Below are 27,157 nucleotides of genomic sequence, written 5' to 3'. Positions count from 1 at the left end.
CAAATGATAGCGTTTCCTTCGCTTCAAGTCACACATGCCATCTTCAGAATAAACTCAGGCCTGGTGCCTTTGTGCTAATAGACACAGCATCTTTACTGACAGGTCTCAGAAAAAGAATTGGCCAGCTGACAACTATATGAGTGAGAATCACTTTGATTTGTTTTGATTTGATTGCTTTCAGATCATGTGATTTAAAGAGTAGGCATTTGGTTATTTGAGATACAGGTACATAGGAGAAATGGGAGATCCTCTTAGGATGCTACTCACTGTAACAGCTTACAAAATGCAACAGCAGGTTTTTTTAGTTCTGATGGTTGAGCTCATAATGTAAAAGAAGAGGCTTAAAGTTTAAAAGCATGTTTCCCAGACATTCCAAGTGATCTAACAGAAGATGCTACCTTCTTATATGAACTTTCTCTCACTTATCTTTGTTATGTGTAGGTTGGTTCACTCAGAGCTTCCCATACTGACAAATGCTAAAAATAGTGGAAGACCTGTTAAACTCAAAGGTTAGTTCATTTATCACAGGATCAAACATTCCCAGAAAGCAGAAGAGGGGAAATTGGCAAATAAAAAATTGAGAGATTGAGAGAAGCCAGAAAAAAGATACATCACAGGAATACTTCAACTTTTGGGAAATGAATCCAGATAACCCTTTCAGATAGCAAATACCATTGTTACCCGTTACAAAGGAACATGTAGATGAGCAAGCACCATGCATAGGTGCCTATACATTATGAAAGGTTTATAAACCTTCACTACTTTAGCATTAAAAAAGCCTGCATAAATCAACTCATATTTTTGTATGTCAAATACTTCAGATTTCTTTAAGGTGCATGACTGGCAGCACCCTTGGAACATGAAAATAGCAAATTGACAAAACACACCCATTACTTCGTGGCCTTTCCTCTTTCAAAAAGCTTGATGAAGGCATTTTCCCAAGCTTTAAAAGACTGTGGTTCAAATCTCAGGTAAATACCTATGCCACAAGCTGTAGAATATTCTGTGAAGAGTTATTCCACTTCTCTTACTACTGTTGATAGAATTCTGCACTAAGTGCTCCAAAAAATGCTTAAGCAGAACTGTTTCAGAAAAAGACATTGAGGAGAATGCACTTAAAAATACCTGATGACACTAAGACCTGCTTCCAAAGCAGCGATTCAACTCCTGCTCTGAAACCTGGTTTTGAACCAACTTCCCTCAGTTCAGGTTTTCATCCTACTTTAAGGTTTCTTGATGGAATGAAGTGCACAACTACTTTGGTATACCTGTTAAGGAAACACAGGAAAAAAACAACAATCACAAATGTTTTCAGGAAAACAGTCACCACAAAAAAACCTGCCAAGTTTTTGTCAAGATCCTTTGTCACACAGGTGACCTGAAACAAGAGGTACTCAAAACATTTGTTACTTCTGAAAATGAAATATTTTTTTAAACAGATTAAACTGACAGAACAAGCTGTGCTAATATAGCAATTCAACTGAAACAGTATCATGATCCCTAGAAAATATTTTGACAGCTTTTTCCTGCTGCTTTTGTGAGAAAGGTCAAACTTAAGTGTTACTGGGGTTTTCTTGTTAAGGGTTAAAAGCATCACTGATCAAGAGTAAGAATCCCAGCCTACGTTTTGATACTTATAAAAATAAAACTGGATATAGATATGTGCTACTGAGTTAAGTGTACCTTGTTGCCTAGAAATAATATAAGCATTTATAGCCATTTTTTCAGTCCCACTTTCTAAATGCATGGAAAGCATGGAAGTTTCCAAATTCAGAACAGACAAAATAGCAACCCTGTCCATATATTGCACTGCTCATGGCCTCTAGAAAAGCAAAGGCATAAATTAATGTAATCTATATCCAGAAGCTTTTTTATTTTTTTAAATTCCCTCCCCCTCCTTTTTAACCAAGGCTACTGAAAGAGCACAATTTTTTATAAATGCAAAATGAAATTATTCCTTTAATTACAGTATCAGGTAGAAGATAGAACTCACCTGTAAAGCTACACAAGAACCTTCTGAAGCAGGTAATTTTCCAGGAAAATATTAACCATCCCTTAATCCAGTCACAAGTCGTATTCAGCATACTTTGAAAATGGTGCTCTAACTTCAGGGAAATAGTAATTTTCAACAACAGATGCACATGTAAATAGTCATTCCATTTATTGTGGAAACACTGAAGACACAATATAGCTTTAACACACTCCCACCGAACAAATAGGAATTTAATCTGAACTTCACACTGTTTGTTATGGAAATGCTGCAGATGCAAACACACATTTAAACACAGTTCCACCTGCACAGAACATGACACCTCAAGGAAGGCCAAAACAAAATGGCTCTTAAAGCTAAAAAGAAGAGGCAGATGTCATTTCCTAGAAATGAAGGAAGGTAGGCTCCACTGGAGCAGCTTTAGTGCTGGGCTTTTCTTTTGGATTGGTGGTAAATGAAAAACCCAGAGCCCAGTGATTTTTCTTTTTTACATAACTGATCCAATCCAGGAATCTTTGGCACAGGAATTTTTCCTTTGCGTTGCGACTACAAGATTATTCAGTCACTTGTTCTTAACAAGGCCACTGTTTTCATACAATTCATTTAATCCTTCTGTGTGGCATTTAACTGCATGTTGTGCAAAGGATGCTCTTGAGTGTCAAATTCTACGTTGATAGGAAACTAACAGCACCAGCTTATTGCACTAGTTCTTTTTTACTCTACTTTTATTGAGCTAGAAAACTAGGCTTTTAGAGAAGAGAACTTATTTTCCTCATTATTCCCCATACTGGCTTTATTTTATAGCATTTAAACTGACAAGCTGACACATCTACGTGCAAGAGGAAAGAATCCCACTGCACTGATTTGAAGAGACAGAAAACGAACTGCCAAACTGAAAGTTATTTTAAGGTGAGCATGCAGACATTCTATTTCTAGTTCCCTCTTGCACACTGCCTAGATTTAAACCACAGAGTTGCACTTGCTTCTTCCTTGCACGGCTGAATAAAATTAAGGCCTATTTAAAAAACCTGCAGCACAGAGAACAGTAACACATGGCTTATTCTGTCAGTCACAATGGTATGTTTTACTTCCTCATTGTTTCTGTATCAATTGTGGAGCTGCATTCACGAAAAAGGGAATGTTTATATATTGAAAACTTGTGCGTAAAATAGAATAAAATTGTGTGTGCATTTCTTAGACATCAATTAAAACACTGACAAAATAAAAACATTATAAAAGATTGTAGAAAACTAGAGCTCTTCTAGATTTTTAAACAGCAAAAAACCTATCAATCACACCACTTTTTTGGGTACGATTTGTTGCATGCCATTCCTCTTTACAGTGCTACATAATCACTTTGCTTTTTCCTCTCATTTCAGTATCAACAAACATCTGCCTACACATTAATTCAGAAAATATTAATAAAAAAACTGGAAAGAATTGGAGCCTAGCACACTGATTTAAAATGTTGTCTCTGATCATATGTCTGATATCAAGTCCTAGCACGAAACTGTTATATTTAAGCCAAGTAGTTTCTTGTTAGGAAATAGCACACATATGCTGTCAAATGATTTTCAGTACAAAAGATATACAATAAAATAGTTTAACTGAAAAAGCTCTGAAGACTCCTAGGCATCAGTGGGGAAGGCACTTTTCCGGTCACGTAATTCTAGCACATTGGGATTCAGCACAGCTTTGGTATTTCAACATCTCCTTCAGTTTCTATGCAGGTGATATCCACTGACTGCCCAGTCCTGAACTTCTCCGCTTGCAAATAATGCAAAGAAAATTGCTCCAAATAGATTAATGGAAGCAGCAATATAGAAAACAGTCTGCCATTCTCCCACAGTATTCTGTGAAAAGGGAGGGAAAAAAAAAAAATGCAGTCAATTTGCAGCTCTACACCCAAGAAAAAGTAATTTTAAAATCAATGCTACATGCCTTGCCTATTTAAATGTAAATGCTATTCAGCCTGATGTCATAGCAACATAAAAGCACTATAAAAGATCAAATCACTAGTACAGTCAACTTCATTTTAAGAATACAGCTTACACAGTCCTATCGGAATTGCATTAGACTCTCTGGACCAGTTTGTAATCTCAGACGCAGAAGCTCCATATCAAAATTCACACTTGCACAAAGGCTACTCAAACGCTCAGAGAATGTTACTATAAGGGGAAACACCCAGGTGATGTGAGAGCTGAAGTGCTCTGTACTATGCAGTAAGCTATTTATAACCACTATGTGAATATTCCGGAATTGTAAGCTTTTTAGCCCAAACTAGGTAGCTATCTTTACTCAGATTTCAAGATGAATCCTCACAATATTTAAAAAGGTATTTAAAAAAGGCCTTAAGACATGGGTACCAAAGAACTGTGGTTTGTTCTGATTTGTGGTGTTTTTTCTTCTTCTTTTTAAATAAAGAAGCAATAGCTGCAGATGGCTTAGGCCTTGGTTTTCTTTTCTTCTTTCTTTTTTTTTTAGTTCCAGCTGACTACTGTACAAACCATACTACAAAACCAGAATAAGACCAGAACAAAACCAGAACAGTGCATTAGTATGGGGGAAAATCCTCAAACAAAACAACAAAAAAATCCCACTTGTTAAAATGCCAGGAAGAACTAATTTATTTGGATTCATGTATTAAGGAATATTTTAACATAATTTTAAATGAAGTTATTTGAGTGATCACCAACTCTGAAAATTCAACTCTATCAGTAAATTTAATCCTCCAATCTTCCTTTCTTAAAATATTTTAGAATAATTCATATAGTTGATTTTTTAAAAATTACATTTCAAACAATTCCTCACTCGCTTTTTCAACACCAAATCATCCTTTGTCTAAACTATCTTAGAAATCAAATCTAACACTGTTAAAGTTAGGTGTCTTGTAAAACTAACACATCTTAGAAGTTCCCAATCCCATAATGTATGTATAAAGGGATACATAAGGAAAGCCACATATCTGCATCTAGTTCCTCACTCATCTGACAAATGCTGACCTTACAACTCAACACCTCACAGGAGAGACTGATTTAAAAAACCAAAACCAAACAAGTAAGAACTTTGAATTTGCTAAAATAAAACCACAGCTGCCTCATCTAGTTGGCATTTTAACAGAGTTGTACCATGATAAAAACATATTCCATTTATTCCTAGAGAATAAAAGGGGTGAATCACTAAAATTTTGAAGTCCTACACAGGGCTTCAATTTCACCTTTATTTATTAAGTCATTCATAGCAACAGATCTCTACAACTTACATGTACAACCCAGATTTCATTTAACAGCTGCAGACTTAAGACAGGATTTCCATTCAACAGAGATAAAAATGTAACCAGTGAAAAAAGAGTAAGCAGTCTTACATTGTGAGTGAGGTTCTTGGCAATAACTGGCCCCACCATTCCTGGGATAGTAGCAAAAGAATTTGTGATTCCAAGGAGAATTCCAGCATACCTGTAAGAAATTGTCAAGATTGCTTACTAACTTACCCTGCTTTTCAGTCACGGAAACAATTTTGCCTAACCTGATGACATAGGCCTCATCTTGAATGCACAGACAAATGAAAACACAAATACTTCTGTGGGAATGGCTTGGTTTTATTCTAATAACAGCTCACTAAAAACTTGGTACCTATGTCTCTTTTCCAACAGCTAGTTATGAAATTTAACTTAAATTACTCATGGCTTTGCTCAGGATCCATAATCCAAGACCACATCCCCTTTGCTAAGCCACAACCAAACTGCCTGGAATGGATCCATTGGAGGAGTTAAGAAAGAAACATCGCACACCTTGAAGCAGAAAGGCAACAAGGAGTATGACAGAGGGCTGTTTGCCAGCAGTTAAGCTGCTTCAGGTGTCATTGCTAAAAAGTGTCCCCCAAGAAGACAGTAGTCACTGGTGTGGATGGATATCCCCGCTTACACTGCAGAGCCTTACTCTGAAGGCCTGAGTTCAGAGTGCTTCAGCGGGCCTTCCCCTCAGCTTTCTGTGGGTCAAAGCCAATCGGAAATGGGTCTGCCTTAACCAGTTTTGCTGGTTGCTATTCCCACAGCTCCTTTCTGATGCTAGCACACACATGTATATGCATATGCACCAGCAGCCGTAAAAACATGCTGGAAAAAGCTGGCAACTTGCTTAATGTATGAGTCTCCGCACCTCATCTCTAGGCAATTGAAGATTTCTCTCACAGGGCTGTTGCAATACTGAAAGATCATGTTTGAAACTGTACCACAAGTGCAGACTTGTGAGAGAGGATGAAAAGAAATAAGAACCAGGTATCCTACACCTGAGCTTGACCTTCCAACCATCAGAGCGCAGATCCCTGTAGTTCAGATAGTCAAGGTGGATTTGCTGGCTGAAGAATCATAAAATACTACCAGGTGCAGTTCAACACGGGAGAGAGAAGTTTTCTCCCAGCTATCATTTTAGGCTGTTTAGCAGAGTGAAATTGGATCCTCACCGATTTTAATGTAATAGAAACAGAATTTCATTGCTAAAGTGAGACACACAGCTTTGATCCTTTTATTTCATGAAACCAGAGAATTCAAGCATGCAGTGCTGTTACAAAAGGTTGTGAGATATATATATATATATGTATCTATATATGTATCCAGTCCAATGGTATTATAGAAACATGCGTGTTTCTATAATGAGAAAGTGTCAGTGATCTAGCCTAGTAGTTGATTTTTTTTCTTGAAAGTCAACTCTACTTACCAGTAGAGTGGCAAAGCATGGCAGGTCAAATACCTTAACTGAAATTGTACTTTTTTCTTATAAACGCAACATGTAGTCTTCTTATCCCAGTGTTTAAGAATTAATAGGCCTTTATGAAGTTGAATGTGAAAGTATAAAAGACAGCACATACAGCAAAGCTCCATGTAAAGCCTTTAACTGGAACCAAATACATTTTGCCTTCTACGTGTTTAAGCACTACATTACAGCTAACATACACTTTCAAAACTAAACATAGTTTAATAGTTTCCCTGGTTGCCAAAGATCTTTGTCAATCAACTGCTGGCTAAATGGCTCTGGTTATGCCCAGCGTTTCTGACATAAGTTGCATCCTCGATAATGCTTGCTGTTTGATGCAGATAACTGCTGTGCCACTCCCTCAGCACAGTGGAGACTCCCATGTGAAATGGGAAAGAAAAAAGCAACATGTCTGTAAAGCGATACTAATAGTAAGCTCTTGGTCAAGTTCTTATGGCATAGTGGGGTAAACCAAATACAAATAGACTTGTAGAGCAGTTAGGTAATAAAATCAAGAGTAAAAATAGAGATATGTGAAATGTTTAGCGTATAACAAAACCACAGGAATATTATGAGTGCTCATAGTAACAGCAGTACTAAAAATTGAAATGATGGTAACATATTGATGTAGATTAAAAAAAGCTATAATAGAATACATTTACTCCACAAGAACAATCTTGCCTGTCTTCAGTCCCTGACCACTCTCCAATTCAATACACTGATAGCATAATAAAAGCATGTTAGAAACCAAACCCACACAGTGAATATTGTTTTTCTTTCAGTATCAGTATTTCCATTCACTTTCTCCTGTGAATATAATCATTATTTCTTTGGTATAATGCAAGTTTCAGTAGCAACAAGAGACCCTTTGCTATTTTATTCAGCATAATTTTAAGCAACTAAAATCAGTATTTAAGTGCATTTTTAGATTACTTTGAATCACTTCTGGTTATTCTAATAGCTTTCAGTAAATAAAGGAAAAAGAAATGAGTTCTGGGTAAACTTGCAACAGACATTTCGTTCACAATTTTATATAGACCTCACTTTCAGATTTCTACAATATTCACGTTTCCTTGAAATTCTGAATGTCTTCCTTGGCCATTTCATCCAACAGAAGTTCAAACAGTTGCAAGAAGTTAAGTAGGGAGGGTGAGAAAAAAAAAAAGCAACTTATTTTTCCTCTTGTCTTAGATGTTTTTGTATTTCTGTATTTGAAGGATTTTTTTTCTATGACCTTTGTTACAAGGACATACCCTTTTCTTTCTCTGTCTCTATTTGGTCAGATTTACCCTGAATGAAAGCATGCATGTGCTGAACAGAGTATCGCTGATTTCAATAAAACAGCATCCATCCTGACCACGTTCCCATCCAGGAAAGTCTTCCCATACATGCGGACATTTGTCTCTAGAGGCAAAGCTGGGCCAAAGTTCCTGAACTATCACAAGAAGACACCTGCCTCTCCTGCATTCATAATCAGTATGCTCCCTTCAGCCTATCTGAGAGAAAAGAAGGGCTAGAGGAACTTCTATGGTTTAAAAGTAAATGGAATAAAAGCAAGACTTTGTTGACGATACGAAGAATAGGGTGGGATTTGGTCAGAGGGATCAGCAGCAGTGAATCTAATTATGCCTGCTGACATGTATCAGCGTTCTGTGTGATTTTTGTCTTGCAGGTTTTTTTCAGCACCTAAAATACTCTGTACACTGTCATAAACAAATTCACCCTTGAAATAAACACATTGGAAATGCAAAGTGAAGCATCTTTCAAATTAGAAAACACACATAACACTAACTGTGGAAACCTCAGCTGTCACACAGAAGTTCCTTGTGCACATGCCTCACAGAGGCAGCACACTGCAGTTGTGTGATTTCCTTTTTCCTGTGACAGCTGTGTTGCACTCTGTGGACAGGATGAATTGTATTCACTTGATGAAACCCATTTAGGATTTTGTTTCACTTTGCTTGCTCAATATGTGGACCCAAGCCTTACTTTCTGCATCGCATTCAGCTGTTGCAAGTAGAATTTTTAATAATCCCAAACACTTCACAGGAGAGCTCTTCACAATACTAGTTTATTCGCACAGTACTCTTGAGAGATGGAGACAACAGTGTAAGACCCATCCTATGGACAGGAAATTAAAACACAGGCCAAGAATATATGTGCCTACTAAATGCTTGATTTGAGATCCTCACTTTAAGAGTATTTAACAACATCGGTTATTCAATACTCAGAGCACAGCTCCACTGACTTCTGTCCACACCCTGAGTAATACCATTTTTGCAAATCAGAACCCTGTAGCCTGAAGATGCATATGAAAAGAAGCAATAAATCAGCTAGGCCTGCATTAATTTCACTGGATCCAACATCAGCTTCTCAAGTGAGATGTTTAAGTTCAGATTCCATCTGCTTCAGACTCCATTTACATATTATGATAGTCTGAACTGGCCTCAAGAATTCCCCAGCACTCTTCAGAACTAAAGACTTTAAAAGTCCAGATTCCTAAAGCCAGAGGGTGTGAACACAGTCCTCACAGATGACTGCACTATAGTCTGATACAACCAATTTACCACATGCAAATTTTGTGAAAGAGGACCGAAAGGACTGAATTCTCAGGAGCAGTGTTCAGTTACCTTTAACATGACCCTTATTTTCTCCTGTAATGTCCTTCCTCAGCCATTATGTGATCTCCAACTACTACAGCTATAAGGAAGAGGGTTTAGGAATGAATGCCAGTCTCCCTTTCCATACAACACTCATTCATTTCTAGAGCAGGATCCATCCTGTGCACTGAGTGAAGAAAAGCTCCTGTGCAGGGGAGTATTACAGGAACGACACAAAGACTAATTTGTGCTGCACATACAAAAGGAGGCAAAACAAAACTTCACAGATATCCATATTTTGTCATTAAGTTACTTACAGTAGTAAAGTCCTCTTACATTAATGCTTATGTTTTCTGTTTCTAAACAGACACATGAAATAATTCCAACTCCTAGCCAATGTTTTAATTTTTCAGGAAACCTACTGTTGCAGTTCTGCAAAGCTAAGCTTGAAACCTAAGTTGTATCATGGCCCTATAATAATGCAGATGCACTACTTTAACTATATCATCTAAGTTACTAATTCTACTTGATTTAAAACCAAATGTATCACAGAAGCTATTCTTCCTGATTTCAGATTCAGTTCATAGTATGCACTGTTCATAGCTTGCCACCAAACCCTTCCCTCTTGCTTGCTACCTAGTCTCATCTGCTGAGATTAAATGGGCTGCCATTATTTCATATCCATCTGTTAAGTCAAAACCTGTCTGTCGCTGTGGCCATGACCACCATCTTTCCAATTCCCAAACCCTGGATACTGTCTTCACTTTGGACCCAAGGTCTCTCAGATCTGAAGAATTTTTTTCTAAGTAACATTTCTACAAATGTTTTTTCCCCTCTTCACTTACCCTTGACTCTCTCATTTTACACGAGTACAGAAACACTCTCTTCACTGGTCATAAAGTCATTTGACCCTGCTTATACCTAAGTGCTTCTGCAAATAGGTAAACAAATGATAAAACAAAGTAGTTGACTTTTCACAGAATCACAGAATCGTAGGGGTTGGAAGGGACTTCAAGAGATCAAGTCCAACCCCTCTGCCAAAGCAGGTTCCCTAGGACACATCGCACAGGTAGGCGTCCAGACGGGTCTTGAATATCTCCAGAGAAGGAGACTCCACCACCTCCCTGGGCAGCCTGTCCCAGGGCTCTGTCACCCTCACTGTGAAAAAGTTCTTCCGCATGTTGGTGCGGAACTTCCTGTGCTCCAGCTTGCAGCCATTGCCCCTTGTCCTGTCTCCACAGACCACTGAAAAGAGGCTGGCCATTTCCCCCTGTGTCCCACACTTAAGATATTTATAAACATTAATAAGACCCCCTCTTAGTCCTTTAACAGCAATTGTATATATCTGATTCATCACCTACTGGTAACAGGTCACCTATGCATAAGATTTTGATACTGGTGTATAGAATATTTTTCAAATACAAAATAACTTGCCTGTATCACAGTGTTTATATATGGTAACATTCATGATAAAGGTTGACAGCTGACATGGAAAAATGTAAATGAGTGAAACACTTGTATTGTGCTCTTCCAAACCCACTGCCCTGTTAAGTTCATGAATCAAATAGGACAAAAATTCTATAAATATAGTTACAGAAAATATAGAATTTATTAATGCAGGATCAAAAATGGAATTATTTTAAACTGTTGTTCATATCATATCCTCTGCCAAACATTTTGCTAATACAGTGCTTAAAACTGCATACCTGAGTCAGTGTCAACGTTTACTTTCCAGGTCTGTACAGCACATGGCCCATAGCTAAACTTCCCAGGCACTGCTCAATTTTTTTGAATACTAAAAAAGGCCATATGGTCAGAAATGGATCGCATGCCTTAACAATAGCCCCAGCCAATACTTACGAAGGTGCTATGTCCAGATGGTTGATGCTGTAGCCAGATGTACAAAACCCTCCTAGTGTTGTTGATATGGTCACGAATGCAACGGCCAGGGCATAGTTGCAGCCTATGAATCCAGCTGCTACTAAGAACACCGCAGGTCCAATCATTCCTTTTAGACAGAAATACTTCAATCAATGGACTTTTAACACCAGACATTAAGAGGCTCTGAAGCTGTGTATACATTTTCTATACAACTTCCACCACCACCTAGTGTACAGAATCTGGTACTGCACTAGATGGACAGTGGACCTAAAGAGCAGATGGATTTCAAACCTGTTGCTGCCTCAGGCAGGAAATGACAGCCCGATCAGAAAAAAATCCACTCTAGCTGCAAAGAACATCAACATATACTGAAAGTGACTTCAGAAATTAATTTTACTTATTTTTATAAAAATAATAGAAGCCACACTGATACTGGTAGGGAAACCAGTGCACTGCAGAAAAATTATCCCTATTTAACTCTCTGTGTTTCAGGAGCAAACACTGCAGAGGATGATAAAACAGAGCTGGAAGGGTTCATACAAATACATATATGTGCACATACACACAGATGTATATTTCTGCTGTAGACACAGAATCACAGAACATTAGGAGTTGGAAGGGACCTGGAAAGATCATCTAGTCCAACCCCCCCGCCAGAGTAGGATCACCTAGACTAAATCACATTGGAACGCATCCAGGCGATTTTTGAGTGTCAGCAGAGGATACAACTCCACAACCTCCTGGGCAGTCTGTTCCAGTGCTCTGTTACCTGCACAGTGTAAAGGTTCCTCCTTACATTGACAGGGAACTTCCTCTGCTCCAGCTTGCACCCATTGCCCCTTGTTCTATCGCTGGCCATCACTGCGAAAAGCCTGGCTCCATCCTCCTGACTCTTGCCCTTTATGTATTTATAAACATTAATAAGGTCACCCCTCAGTCTCCTCCAAGCTAAAGAGGCCCAACACCCTTGGCCCCTCCTCATACGGAAGGTGTTCCACTCCCTTAATCCCTTAAGAGTCCCTGCACTGGACTCTTTCAAGGAGTTCTGTGTCCTTCTTGAACGAAGGAGCCCATAACTGGACACAATATTCCAGGTGTGGTCTCACCAGGGCAGAGTAGAGGGAGGGAAGGACCTCTCTTGACCTACTAACCACACCCCTTCTAATACACCCTAGGATGCCATTGGCCTTCTTAGCCACGATGTCACATCTTCTGGAATGAGTTTTATTTCACATTTACAAGATCTGAGTGTCTATACCAGAGCCTCCTGTACAATTTGAGAACCCATGTTAGCTTTAGAGATGCCACATCAGGTAGTAGGGACAGCTGCAGCTGTCATGAGCTAGGAGCGCACGCTGCTTCCTGTCTGCAGTTAACTTTGGCACACATTTCCTGTTACCAGAGTTGGCCATTTACATGACCCCATCATGATCTCTGGAAACAGTTCCAAGTATATGGTTTTGTTGATGAAGCCAACCAAGAGTCTTGCTTTTATTAACACAACAGCATGTTTCTCCCTCAGTTGTACATACTCGAGCATGAGGCCCTGCAGTAAACTGTGCCACCAAAAAGGTGTAAGCTTAAAATATAAAGAATGCTTGACAGTTTACTGTAAGAGCTGCTTTAAAGAAAGAAATTGAATCAGCAGAATTGAGAAGGCAGCAAGGATGGGCATGCATCAAACAGGCTGCAACTTGTGCGGATCCTGTGCCTAATCTATTTTTGTCGTTCTTTCCCCTGCCCCCTCTTTGAATCAACATCAACTTCTCTTTTCTAAATACAGCATTTAAACCATGTTCATTAAAAACTTGATCTCATTGATCTCTTGGCAATTTCAGATAATTTCTCTTCCCAATTAGTCAATATAATTTTGGATTCTATTTGGTCTTCCTACCCTGGTAGCAACTGTAAATTTTGCAAGTCTATTCCTATTCAGTTACTAAGTCTGAAATCAACAAAACACTGAACAATACAGGGCTGGGAACAGCAGAACAATATCCCATTTCATTTTTTCCCCATATTGATACTATGATACATCCCAGACACTGGATATTTGTACTTACCTATTAGCGTAAAGCATTTGCGAACACAAACAGTGGAGAAGTTTTGTTTTTCTCGTAAATAATCAGCAATTTGCCCAGACAGAATTATGCACAACCAGCAGCCAAAATAAGGTAGGGCAGACAAAAACCCATTCTGTTAAGGAAATTAAAACAAACACACACACACACACAAAAACCCACATTAAAATACTGAAATGACAGTTCTATATGCTGAAAATCTCTGGTTCCGGAGCATTAACCGAGACTGAACCAGAGGTGTCAAAACTATAGATAGAAAAAGCAAAGCAAAGCTACCAATGTGTGAACTCCTCATTGCATGACTTAGTCCATAACTACCAATGCAGCCAGACCAAAAACTCCAAGGTTTAAATCAACAGCTGGGTTCAGGAAAAAGAAAACTAGCTATGAAAGCACCTATAGTACCTATTATCTGTAAGTATCTGAAAGTATCTATTATCCATAGATAATTACTGATCTATAATTTGACCTAACCTGTGGTTAAAAATAGGTATTTGGATAGCTATTGGATAAAATTACTCTAACATTTATATGCTATTATAAAATGTATATTTGTCAAAGAAGAAGCCAGAGCTTCATTTTGAAGGCAGAGAAGAAACACATCCTCACCTGAATTCACTCTATCAGCACGCTAACATGCGGCCTTCTAGGTTTCAATGCTCAGCTTTCAAAAACAGTAAGTAAAGTTTGGAAAAATAGAAGATAGTAAAAAAAAAACCAACCCAACTTCTTTTGAAGCACTGTTCAAAGACACAGCATTATTTTTAAACAATCCATTTATTATAGGATGGAAACTGGTGGACTATACAGTAGGAACTGTATAGATTTCTCAACAGCAATGCAATTTCCATCTAAATGTGTGGCAACAAAGTTAGTCCAACACTATTATGTAAGCTTTTGGGTTTGTTGGTTTTTTTTCCACAATAGTCAGTGCTTTAAGTCACTCCAAAAAGACAAAACATAACCCAGCAAATCATAGAATCATAGAATCATAGAATGGTCTGGGTTGGAAGGGACCCCAAGGATCATAGAGCTCCAACCCCCCTGCCACAGGCAGGGACACCAACCTCCAGGCCTGGATCTACACAAGGCTGCCCAGGGCCCCATCCAACCTGGCCTTGAACACCTCCAGGGACGGGGAATCCACTACCTCTCTGGGCAGCCTGTTCCAGCACCTCACCACTCTTTCTGTAAAAAACTTCCCCCAATATCTAATCTAAACCTTCCCTCCTTTAGCTTTAAATCACTTCACAGTAGAACCTCTTTGCATTTAATGCAATGGAGTTTTACAAAATATGTGCAGTCGAGGGCTGTGCTAGTAAATTACTTTCACGGATCATTATGCAGACATTCCCTCAAGAGGCATCATAAGAAACCCAAGAAGCAACTTCAGCTAGGTTTTTTTCCCCTCGAGATATTTTGCATGTTTCCTACTGCAACCTTTCCATCTAATGCTGAGATTCCCCCCCTTCTTTTCCTCCCAACACTGCTGGCATCATGTCTTTGTTGCATGCTGTGCCTCTTGAGTTTCCTCTAAACCAGTCTCGTGCATTAAACCAGGAAAAAAACTACACTAAATTTCTTGAATTTTCTGGTTACCTTCTTACTTGAGCTGTACCAGCTCCTCCAGGAGAAACATGCTATCACTGAAACTTTCTCATTAAAGAAAGACCAGTACAGTCAAATTGCTATAAATAAGAGTTGACATAAGTTTTTCCTGATAAGTAATCTCTTTTTTTTAATTCCCTTGAAAAATACTATATCTGCACCTTAGGCTTATGGTTTTGTTTCACCCTATTTATCTTACTTAAAAACAAAACAAAAAAAGAAATTACCTCTGCTGCTTATTGAGGAAAGAAAACGACAATTTGAAAACGGATCCAGTAAGATGGAAGCTCCATCCCCCTACACCCTTTTTAATCTCCCCTCTTAAAATACTTTAAAAATGCCATTTGGCCTTAGTTTTGTTTTTCAGTTTAGCTAGTAATGTTCTCCTTTATGAGTGAGCAGGTAAGTAGCAGACAGTATTTCAGAAGCCATAAAATAAGCTATAAAATCTGAAGCAGCCATACAACCCATATAACAGAGAAAAGTATTTTTATAGTTATTGTTTTAAATCAGAGCCATTAAAAATGGGTAACGTGCATCTTCAGCTGGAAAAACGAGCTTGAAAACTAGCATTAAGCTAAATGTCAAGTAAGTCCTAAAAAAAAGTGGAAGTTACACGGCAGGCAACATATATGATGCACCCACTTAACTGCAGACATTTATTTTTACCATTTTCCATCTATACATTTACATTTCAAGGTTCTTAACAGGTTCCTCCATTTCAAAGAGCAAGGAAGATCTCTATTATGTAATTTCTTTAATTCAGAAGAAAGCGAATATATGTTTATCTCACCTCCTGTGCATCAAACCGTAGGATCTCCTTCATGTACGTAGGCAAGAGTGTAAGAAGCGTATAGAAGGTCCAATTATAAGAGAAGTGTGCTACAACAATAGCCCAGAGTGGAAGGGACTCCAGCATAGGTCTCCAGGGAACAGATTTCTGCGTGGAAAGCTAGCGAGCAGGAGGCAGAGGAAAAAGGGAAGAGTGATTGAGTTGTCAACATGAAGACTTACTAAATACAGTGGTTTGATCCTACCAAGATCTATGCTGATCATTGATTCTGGAGGGCATATAATGAGTCTCAGTCAATAAATGCAAGTCATCAGCAATGAATGAATTACGAAGTTCAGGTCTTACTGTTTTACTATTGCCAAGTAAAGCAATTACTACTATGTTCTCTAATCAGATTTTTAAAAGTATGCCTTCCCTTGTTGTGATCTGTTACCTCCTGCTTTTACTATAAATGATTGAATGAAGTCACTCCTCACGTACTTATTTAGCTGAATCTTTCCTACTTGATCCTAGATACTAACTTTGGTCTCTCAGCCAGCTTCACTGGTTGTAAATACACATCCCCAGTCACAGGAATAAACTCTTATGCACATTGGAACTTGTTCCTTAGCATTTCCACTATATTTGCTCTGCAAACATCATCTCTTTTTTACACTGGAAAAAAGAAATTGTAAAATGCTGCAGTGTAAAATTTAATGACATTATACAGGGCTGGGTCTAATTGAGAGACATGACAGACTTGAGCTTTTTATGTAAAAAGCACTGCAACAACACCTGTGAGAAAAGGCATTATAGATGTTTTATTGCTGCTTCTTCCTTGCTTAATCATTCTGTTTGATAACTTCTGCCTATCTCAGATTAAGAATGCTTTTCTAGACATCAACAGAACATGATACTAGTGACAATGTTTATGTTCTTATTTAACCAAGTATGACTATACCAAAGTCCTGTACCTGATCTTTTAGAGAAGAAAGTATGTATTCTCTTTCCGCGTGTGAAATGCTCCTGTGAGTTTCTGGTGTATCACTAACCAACCACATCCAGAAGAAGAACCATAATACACCAAGTGCACCTATTGTTGGGGAAAAAAGGGGTAAAGAACCATAAGCAGTTACATAGTGGGAATAACACTCTTGGATTATTTAATTAGAAAATTAGTGTTCATCAAAATTATATTCGAGTATTTGTAAAGAACTTCTATCTACTTACAAACTGTAGATCCCCGAAGTGGCTTAAGAACACACATTTTGAGGTAATAAGCAATAAAGAGGACTAAGCAGGAAAGTGTTTTTCTGTGGGTTTTTTTTAATCTTTTCTTTTTCTTCCTCTTGGAAGTGCCTCATACAGCAAGAAAGTTGTGTACCCATGTATTTTTATCAGTCACATGGGACAGCCACAAAGGATATGGCTCACCCAGAGGAAATAAAAATTCACATTAAGTTTAATCACAAAAACACTCTGTGCACATAAACAGACTGTCACTAGATATAACTTAGCTAATGTGCCAATCCTTTTTTTTTTTTAAGCCAAAACCCAAAACTGACATTTGAAAAAAGTAACCTTTCAATTGTCAGTCCAAATCAACTGTACTTTTATATAACTGTAACTTATTTCATCTTGTCCAATTCTTTATTTTGAACCCTTTTTATTTATACAATAATTGAAGGTAGTTTTGTTGATGAAAGCGTAACCCTTGTCTTTTATTCCAATTCTCCACTCCCATGCAGAACATGAAAACAGACCTATAAAAAGCACCAGCTAGATTTATGACAAACTATTAAGAAAATATTTTCGTGTTTGAGTTTCTAGAACATAACTCAGGGCCTTATATTTTGGACATTCCTTCAAGGTTCCTGTGACCGCTAGAGAGATTTCCCAAGGTATCCATTTAAAGCAGCAGTAACTTTTCACGTATTTTTTCCATTCAGAGTAGAAGTTTGTTCCGGGGATTAAAGTTATTAACTCAATTTCACACTTCAAGTAAGAAATCTCAGTCCGTTGTTTTCAAGTGGTGGGAGAGTTAAGAGCATTTGACTTGTGCCGGCTTTTGTTCAGCTCCAAGACAGCTTTGCTCATTGGAAGCAAGGCTTACAGAGCCACGCACAGGAATCTACTTAGCTTTAAATATCTCTAATTTCCCAGGAGTAAAATAGAAACCTTACATGTCAAACACGTTTTTAAAACTTAAAAAATAAGTTTTATGACATACCATGCTTTTCTAAAACAGTATGGATTGTACTTTTAATAATTTAAAAAAACCATACTTACCAAATATGTAAAACACATAAACCCAGTTCATATAGTAGCAAATTAAGCCAGACAGTGGCAGAGACACAACAGTTCCCAACTGTGCACCTATCAGAAGAAAACAAAACAAAGTGGAAACCCGATAATTATGTCTCCAATAGACCCTTATTTCACAGTTATTTTATTTTTATATAATAAATCATGCAGAAAAGATTTGTCACCACCACTAGAGGGTTGCCATTTCAGCTTAAAGGAACACGGGTACAATAAGCTGCTTTGGCAGCTTCAAGTAAATGAGTCAAAGTCCTAAGCATCCAAAATTACAAGGAAAATGCAATAAAGCAATGGCTCTAGTACATCAAAAACATGCAAATCAGTTAAATAACACTGCTGCAAAACAAGAGGGTTGACCACAGTACAATTATGGACCTGGGATGGGGGAAATATTATGACTTAATAAAATCAATTTGCATTTCTGATAACTCCTACTAGCTCCACAGAAACAGGAATTCTAGAAATAAGAGCCAGAAGGCATCCAGTGGGTTCATAGCCCTTGGTCCCTGATTTTGATAGGAAGGGAAAGATGAACAGCTCCAATTCAGATACAAGCCAAAAGCAAGAATGAACTATTTTTCAGTTTCTAACTCAATATACATTTTGCAAAGGATGCCAGGTCCATTCCTCCCAATCTAAATTAGAAATCCAACCCATAATACTTATATACTTAGAATTCTAATGGTGATATATAGTAGACCTTGTGTCTCAATGTTAGTTCTCTAAACCTAATCCTGACTCAGAAAACATTACAGTATGCCTCGATTCCACCTTCATGGAAACAATATTTGTTTTTGAGACAGGAAGCTTCAATCATGAACAAAAACCCTACATACTTCATGCAAAATATAAATCAAAACAACAACTACATATAACCTCAATCATATGTTCTCTTCAAAAAATCAACATGATCGTGATTAAATAAACCACAAGACCACATGACTGCCAACCATGGAGCTGTGTGAAAAGGAAGCACTCTGATAAGTTTACACAAGACACCTTATCCATCCGTGGCTGCTAACAGTTTGCAGTTCAAGACCACAGCCTCTTCTCACACTAGCACATAGTTTCACAAGATACAGAAGGACTATTTAAAAGCTCCCAATTGTTAGAATGCATTGGATGTGAATCCCAGCCCTGTGCTCTCTGCTTAATTTGTGTGCTGGCTGTCACATAAAGACTTCTTTTAAAGCAGATTTAATTCACTAAAATGGCAGAAAACAAAAAAAAAAAAAGAGAGGAAAATATTTAAGCTGCACTATAGGTTAAAGTGGCTCATGGAACGGTCTGATGAGTGTCTGAAATAGCACTGAATGAGACAGTAGGATAGGAGGGAAGTGAGGAAATGTGAGGACGAAAGGACTAAGGCTCCATTCCTCTTGGCACAAGTGAGCTGTGAGACTGGCTTAGCTGCTTGAGAAACTGTAGGCACAGTTTACAAGGTATAGCCCTGTCTTCTTGATGAATTCCAGGTGGAATAAGAAAGCTGTAACAGAATTAATACTCTCAGTGCTCTTCCTGAGTGAGTAAACCAAGCCATTACGTCATTAAGTGAATGAAAAATGTGTCACCCTCCAAAAAATTACAGCAATTTTGACTAGCAAATTTAGAAAGCTACATTTTTTACCTGCCCCACAAGTTCTGCATCAAGCAATGTGACTGACCTAAAGCCCTAAAACTGATGAAGGGATGGGAAAGAACAATGTGCCCATGAAGCTCAGAGAATAATACAGGGTGTGACTGACCACAGCTGTTGCAAAGAAAGCTGACTTTATCTCAACACAATGAGGACTGGAGGGTGGCCTTTGTTTTAGATAAACAGCTATGCCACTGAATGGATCAGCTGACTATATAAACAGTTGAGTGCATCAGCTGGTTGTGCAAATGTTTACCCTGAGCTTCATTAAAAGGGTGACTTTCTCCTTTAGTTAGCCAGACCAGCACGAGGTGGGTGAAGATGTGGCTTAGCCCAACATAAAATATAAAAACTAAACAACTAACAACAGAACTTCTAAGAGAACAACAGACTTGAGCTGCCTTCAACCTATGTATTCCTTCCTTCCTGACAAGGACTCCCAGCAAGGTGACAGTGAGCATATTAGAGGCCAGTAATCCAAGCACTTCTATCCTATGATTCTACCCCAGTTTTTTTTTCCTTAATATTAAATCTCCTTTATTTACAGTGTCTTTTATTAATCAGCTTCACAGTAACTCTTCGCACCGCTTTCTCCCAAAGTTAGTCTGACTTTTGTACTTAGTTGCAGATCAATACCCTTTCTCAGGGTTATAAGAGCCATGAATAAATGAAGATAATGAATGCAAAGCAAGATTTAATTGTTTTATGCTTTCCAGATTAAACGCTGATTAAAATTTATAATATAAATCCTTTTGATTTAAGTCAATCCTCCCTGTTACTGCAGTAAAAATGTATAATCCTGTTATCAGCGTGGGAATTTCTCACCTGCATATGAAATACTAAGGAGCTTGCTGCGTTCCAGTGGAGGAGCCCACGAAGACCACATTGAATGCATAGCTGGGAAGGTAACACCCTAGGAAACAACATTTCATGCTGTTGAAATGCAACAATTTTAGAACTCCTTCAACTTTACATGTTTCAAAGCATATTTCATTAGAAAACACTAGTACAATCTGTTGGTTTCTCTTTTAGCAAGAAGCCTCTTTTTTAGAGTGTGCAAGGCATGGGAGTAAGTAGGCAGAATTAATTTCTTCTGCATTTGATGCTGAATGTGCTTGAAAAGCTGAAAGAATACAAACACCAGCATTCTGAGCTCCTGGTTTCTAACAAATAAGAAGAGATAATTCTAGTTTTGTTTCAAGTGCGCTGCACAAATAAAGCCCTCTTCTTATTCAACAAGGAGAGGCTAAAATACAGGGTAAACTTCTAAATGTTAAAAAAATTGTAACTAAGCTACACAAAACAAAACACTCCATATACTTCTCCAGCATATCAACACCCACAAGGTCTAATCACTAAAATTTATTAATAAAATGCTCAGATACATTTGAAAGTTACATAGAGAAAAGAATTACCTCTCCCAGTCCTTCCAAGGCTCTGACAGCTATGAGGTAGCCAACTCCCAGATTTGCAGCTAAGGGAGTAAGCAAGGTGAATACGGAGGTACCAAAGATGCCAAACCCCAGTAACAACTTCCCTCCAATTTTGCTTGCAAGATATCCTCCTGGAATCTGAGTAATGATATAGCCATAGAAAAAAGAACCAAGTATCCATCCCTGAGTATCAGCATCCCAAGAATACTTTTCACCCTAAAATGGGGGGAGGGGGAAGAGAGAGAGAGAAAAAAAAAAAGAAAATATTACAGCAAGTACAGTAACTTCAAAATAGCAGTTTCTCTGACCATATTTTGTATAACTTTTTTTTCTTTATCCTAATTTACAAATCTTTGATAGCCTTCTCCCCAGGGTCTCCTTCCTCTACACACATCTATACTGCAATCAAAGTTGCACTTTTCAGCCATATCTAGTTCAAGTATGAAAATCATGATGATGGGAAATATAAGTGCTCAGGTAGTTATCCTTTTTCAAGTTCTAAGCAATTTTGGTTACATGGCACAGGCTGCATAGTCTGCACGAGTGCAAATCCCACTTCTGTATCACAGTGTTGACATTCTGTCATGCTTTAGAAAGTGCTTTTTCAGAAAAGAATACAGACAGAAAAGTAAACAGAGACAGAGATGCTTAAATTTACTATAAAGAAAAAGAGAAGCCAAAGACAGGACTCATAAGTGTAGGTGGAAAAACAGGATAAGCACAGCAAAGGGAAGATGAGTTTCATGGACAAAGTAATAAAAGTAAAAATGACTGAGATAAGGAGCCTGAAACTAAAAGAGAAGACAGCAAGAAGACCTGAACTATTGCCCAATAACATGATTTTGAAGTTTGGGATCACTTCCAAAAGCCCAATTTATGATCATCATACAGCAGCATACATTTAGAAGTGATGTCTTCTTCCCATAAAGTTTGCAGTTATAATTTGCCCGTGATAAATAATGAATGACCTCTAAACAAGAAAACAAAATGAAGGCAAGAAGACAGCAAGTGTGCTCAGTAATAAATTTCAATTATGAGATCTTTGCAATTCTGAATTCACAGAGTTGGTTGGGAGTTTTTTTTGTTTGTTTGTTAAAGCATTTTCTCATGTCCAACAGTTCTATTCAGTTAAGAAATGTGAACTTAAAGATTACTGGGAAGTAAGTCAGAGATAAAGGAGACAAAGACAAGGAATATGATCTGGGAAAGAGATTAAAGAAGTGTGGAAAAAAATATTACATGTTAATTTGTAATGAAATTTGTAATGAAATTTTGTGCCATTGAGACTGTATGATGAACAGGCAAATATGGAAAGTGATGGGAGCTCTGACGCAGATGTAACAGTAACGCTGGATCACTGGCATATAAAACAGTGAGTCATAGTAGATCTACAAGGTCAGATTAGCCAATTTGTAAGGAACAGCATGGAAAGGATGTACATAAAATCACCTGACCCTGAGCACATCACTTCTAAATTAGCCAGTCATTTAATGCTATTATTTTTCAGAACAGCTTTAAAGGAACCACTGGAAAGACCATCCGGTAAAAAGCAGCCTGTTCTCCTGCCACCCAAGCCTGAATCACCCATCACAGACGTCTATTAGAAACACTCTGACACACCACATTACAGGACTATACGTTTTGAGACCTCACCGTTGTGTTGCGAGGGACATTTATGGTGGAAGAATGCTCTGGACACACATTGGAAGTCACATTCTTTGCTAAGCTTGTGTTAGGTTCTACCATATCCACCAGAGCAACGCTTAGGTTCACACGTAACGCGTACAGGAGGAAGAACCCAAAAAAGGCCAGCAGTGCTAGATTGTAGCGAGCTGAGCAGCATGCAGGGACTGAAACGAGAGTAAATGAAAAGATGTTTGTTTTAACAGAAACTAACCAAGTAACAACACCTGATAAGCAATTTTTACTGATAATCTCAGAACTTCACGGGTAAGAAAAACAGGCAAGAAAACAAGCTAATTGATCTGGGCTCAGGGAGTGTATTCAAGAGGGTTACAGACTGAGGGTGGTGGTGGAGGGGAAGAGACCACTTTTCTACTGATGTGCAAAACAGATGTAATTCTGGTTTACACAACTGGTAGCTACCCACACAAGTGAAAGCTTGCAGTGGCTGCAGAAATGTGGTGTGTGGTCTGCGGAAATGGATTTAGAAACACGGTTTTCAAAATTCCTCTCCAAAATACAGTAATATTTATTTAAAGTAAAACTTCACACTAAAACAAAACAATCCCCAAAAGACAAACCAAAACAAGGTTAGTGGGAAACCTGTCATATCTGTGAAAACAGTTCAAGAAAAACAGAGATCCTTAAAATAATGTTAAAAAACACTCATTGAGATTCCAGGCTGTTTTGTAGCACTAATTTGCCTTCTCTGTTTGCTTATAAAGGAATATGCATGTGCAAACACCTGCCAAACACAGAAAAACAGTGGACAGGGGAATGGAAGACACTGCAGTAGCACTGTGAAACAGCAACAGCCTCCCTGCTGCTCCCTTTTCTGCAGTCACCATACAACAGTGAAGTCGACAAAAGAAAACGAGTCCCAAATTCAACATAAAATTGGTGGTTTGGCATTAAGCTGACTTTGCCAGGTGTTTAAACCCAGATATCAGACTTTGGACTGTAACACAGTTATTTATTCTCTTTTACAGCAGTACACAGCAGCATTTAGCAAAGATCAGTCATCGGTACAAGGAGATTCAGGTCAGAGCTGAGCTGTGACTTGGCCAGTGCATCACCAGCGGCGATAAATTTTGTGCCTATACAAGATACAGTTTACAGCTCTGCAGATACTGTTTATGAAATGGGGATGATGCCTGAACCCACTGAGCAGAAATGTTGAGAAATCACTTGAATAATCTGCTGAATTTACAAAGAGTTGGGGGGGGTGGGGGCGGAGTTCCCCCCCTTGTGAAGAAACTATGGTGCTAACGGAAAATTATAGAACCTGCATGTCTGAAACTCCAGGAGGGCTGGGGATCAGCACCTGCAGATACTGCATCAGCACGCAGTGATCTCATCTTTCTCTGACTATTCAGAATTCAAATTACAAATAGAAAAAAGTGTATTTTTGAACAACAGGACTGGAGCCTGATACGCCACTGCAGTATGTCTCTTGACTGGAGTCTCTGATATGCAGTAGGAAGCAAAAAGTAAGCGCTGTGGATGAGCATCTAAAGACTCTCCCCTTCCCAGTAACCTCCCTGAAACAAGGAATGAGTCTACGCGGTTCTGTCATTTTTCAGCAGGGGCACCAACAGAACCCTTCTGCAAGACTGTATTTTTTCATGGAAGTAGTAGAACTTTCCGATTTTTGAAGTCTCTACCCACGACCAGCTTTATGAGAGGTTGATTATAGCAGCACACATTGTTAAAATGACACGGAGAGGCTGTTTTTGCTGTGTTCATTTAGTAAATGAGAAATAAATGAGTCTACTGCACAAAGATGCAAAATGCCTTCCAGACCTGCGGTAATTCAAGCCTTGCCTCAGCAGCATTTCAAAAAGACATATCTGATTTTTAAATGGCTTGAAGAAGAGCAGCCAAGATTTTATTGCTTACTTAAAAAACAATAGGCACCAAGAGCAGGAAATGCTTACCCTACAGAAAACTAGTCAGGCAGCTTCATTGTCCTTTATTGTTATTTAAAAAGCAATTTGCCTTATGTAGAAAATACAGAGTCATAATTTATAACAATAAATATAATTACAGGTACAGCTACTTAACCTTTCCACTGCCTTTCTTTGCTGGGGTTAAACAATAATAACAGAATGCTGAGTATCACACTGCTGATGTAACCCTTCCTTGGAAATGCAGATTAACTGGACCACTCATTACTCTTCCTCGGGGTGCCTCATACCAGGATACACCTTGTATGGAGAGCAACCTCCAGAAAACAGATGTGCAAGAATTTGAGATCACTAATGTCAGGTTTCTTTTTTCAACAGTAAATAGTTTATTATCCAAATCTAACAAACATGGAGATCGGCAAGTCTGAAACAAATGGCTGTTGAATTACTGCTGCCCTGTTTTTCCATTAAGTGCATTTGCAGTCCCTGCAAACATTGTATCAGGTGAACAGAAGATCTGAGAAGATTCCAGATGCATTTCAGCCAGCAATCTCTTTCAGGCGACTTCCATAATCAAAAAGACAGCGACATTCATCCCCCCTAAAATTTAAGGCAGCAGAGCATAATGTCCAAGGTCTTACCTTGACTGGTAGTCTTGGGTCCTACATCTATAGTTAATTCTGATTTCAAGGGCATGGTTTATAACACCGCAGCTATAATTGAACAAGATTCTTAAAATGCAGTTAAAAAATAGGTCTGTGCTGCCAAGTTGCACAGCAGTTAAAGGAAGTTGCTCTCCTGCTGTATTTTCCTTGTGGGCGAGGTGAACCACCTCAACCGGAGCACGATGAATTGTGCAAACTTCAGAACATATTGCTGTAACAACCAACTGGAACTCAAATTCCTCTCTGTCAACTTTTAAGCAGCTTTTTTAGGGGCGGGGTGGTGGTGGTGGTGGTGGTGGAAATTAGTTTGTGTTGCCCTTCTTGCTGCAGTGAATACGGTGTTTCCGCACAGCATACTGAAGAACCTCAAAACCCTACTCTTTATGGTTTGCCTGTTCTGGGAGACCGAACAGCAGAGACAACCCCCCCAAACACGCTAGGTCTGCTGTTAAGCCCTGGTGCCATAGCGATCCTCTTCCCCTATAACTACAAGGCAACTTGGCGCATTATTGCACTTCCCTTCCCCTCCATACTTCCATTCCAAGCGATTGGCCTTACTCGGGTTCTGCCTTTAAATGAAATGCTGCCCTGACCCTGGTGGATCTCCGAAACCGCGGGCGGCTGGGCTGGCGTCTAAGGGATCACCCGCTTGTCTCCATCGCAGAGACACCGCGCCGAGGGCAGGTGCAGGGTTAAGCGAGAGGGCTCGCACGCCCGCCGCCAGCGCAGAGGAGGCCCCCGCGACCCCCGCCTGTGCCGCGTTTAACTGCGCGCTCTCTGACGCCGCCGCGACCTCAAGCCCAACCGGCGGGAGGCGAAGCCCCCGATGCCGCGGAGACGGGCGCCGCTGCCCCGGGACGGCCGTTACCTTGACCGGGCGGGGGACACACACACTGCCTGCGCCGGCGAGTAACGCCTGCGGCGGGCGCGGGGCCCGGCCCCCGCCCGGACGCTCTCGGCCCGGGCCCCGCGGCTCCATGGCAACGCGACGCCGCGGCACTCGGGGCGCGGTGCCGCCGGGGAGGCGCCGAGGCCCGTCCCGCCCCCCACGGCGCCGCCGGGCTCGGCGGAGCCGGGCCGGCAGATCCGCAGCGAGGCGGGAGCCTGGTTGAGCGCGGATTGCCAGGGCACCTGTCCCCCCCGCGCCGCCTCCCGCTCCTCTCACCCGTGTCGGGCTGGGACTCCTTCAGCAGCGGGGTGCGGTCTTCTCCCTCCTCGGTCTCCATCTCGCTGCCACCCGGACCGCGCAGCGCGCCCAGGGCCAGCCCGCCGGTCGCCACCGCTGACAGGGCGAGAACGCGGCCCGCTGCACCGCAGCCAGCCCGTCCCGCTCTGCCCGACGGTGCCGGGCAGCGGCAGCCGCAGCCCCCGGCAGTCATGTGACAGGAGCTGGAGGGAGAGAGTGGGCGGAAGTGAGCGGAAGCGGCCTCAGCCGCCGCGTGGCACCTCTCTTAGCCGGCCCTCGGCGACCATGTTTGATGAGGGCAAGGGCCGCAGCGGCCCGCCCATTTTCGGTGGGAAGGCGATCGCTGCTTCCCGCCGGGGCGGGTCTATCTCTCTGTCTGACTGACGGGCACCCGGACAGACGGGCGGGCTGCGGGTGTCGCTGTGCCGCCTGCCTCTGCTGTTGTGGGGACAAGTTCCTCACATTTAGGACAAACCTCACCACGCCAATCAGTCCTTCCCTTCCCCGCGCCGCCTGCCCTCGTCCGTGGCAGCCGCGGTGAGGTGGCGGCTGCGAACGCTCTGCGGACTTTGCTCTGATACAAACGCCTCAGTTTGCGTGCCACGGGCAGGAGACTGTTCTGCCGTGAAGGCTCCTCGGCGC

The 27,157-nt window shown here is 40.1% G+C and overlaps 1 protein-coding gene across 1 annotated transcript; it reads right to left on the bottom strand.

Annotated features, from left to right (window-relative positions):
- Positions 1-3,705: 3,705 nt before the first annotated feature.
- SLC17A5 (solute carrier family 17 member 5) lies at positions 3,706-26,555 on the bottom strand (the record flags this gene model as incomplete). The annotated part of the gene is made up of 11 exons (XM_084262189.1): positions 3,706-3,843; positions 5,355-5,445; positions 11,202-11,349; positions 13,286-13,418; positions 15,705-15,863; positions 16,658-16,776; positions 17,973-18,059; positions 20,467-20,554; positions 21,057-21,290; positions 22,728-22,924; positions 26,495-26,555. The coding sequence occupies 11 exons, from the start codon at positions 26,553-26,555 to the stop codon at positions 3,706-3,708; spliced, it is 1,455 nt and encodes a 484-aa protein (XP_084118315.1).
- Between the last annotated feature and the right edge of the window lie 602 nt (positions 26,556-27,157).

The sequence above is a fragment of the Gallinula chloropus genome (genome assembly GCF_964237585.1).
Source record: "Gallinula chloropus genome assembly, chromosome: 3".
Classification (NCBI taxonomy): Eukaryota; Metazoa; Chordata; class Aves; order Gruiformes; family Rallidae; genus Gallinula; species Gallinula chloropus.
Note: the sequence above shows the minus strand (reverse complement) of the source record. Positions and strands in the feature narration are given on the sequence as shown.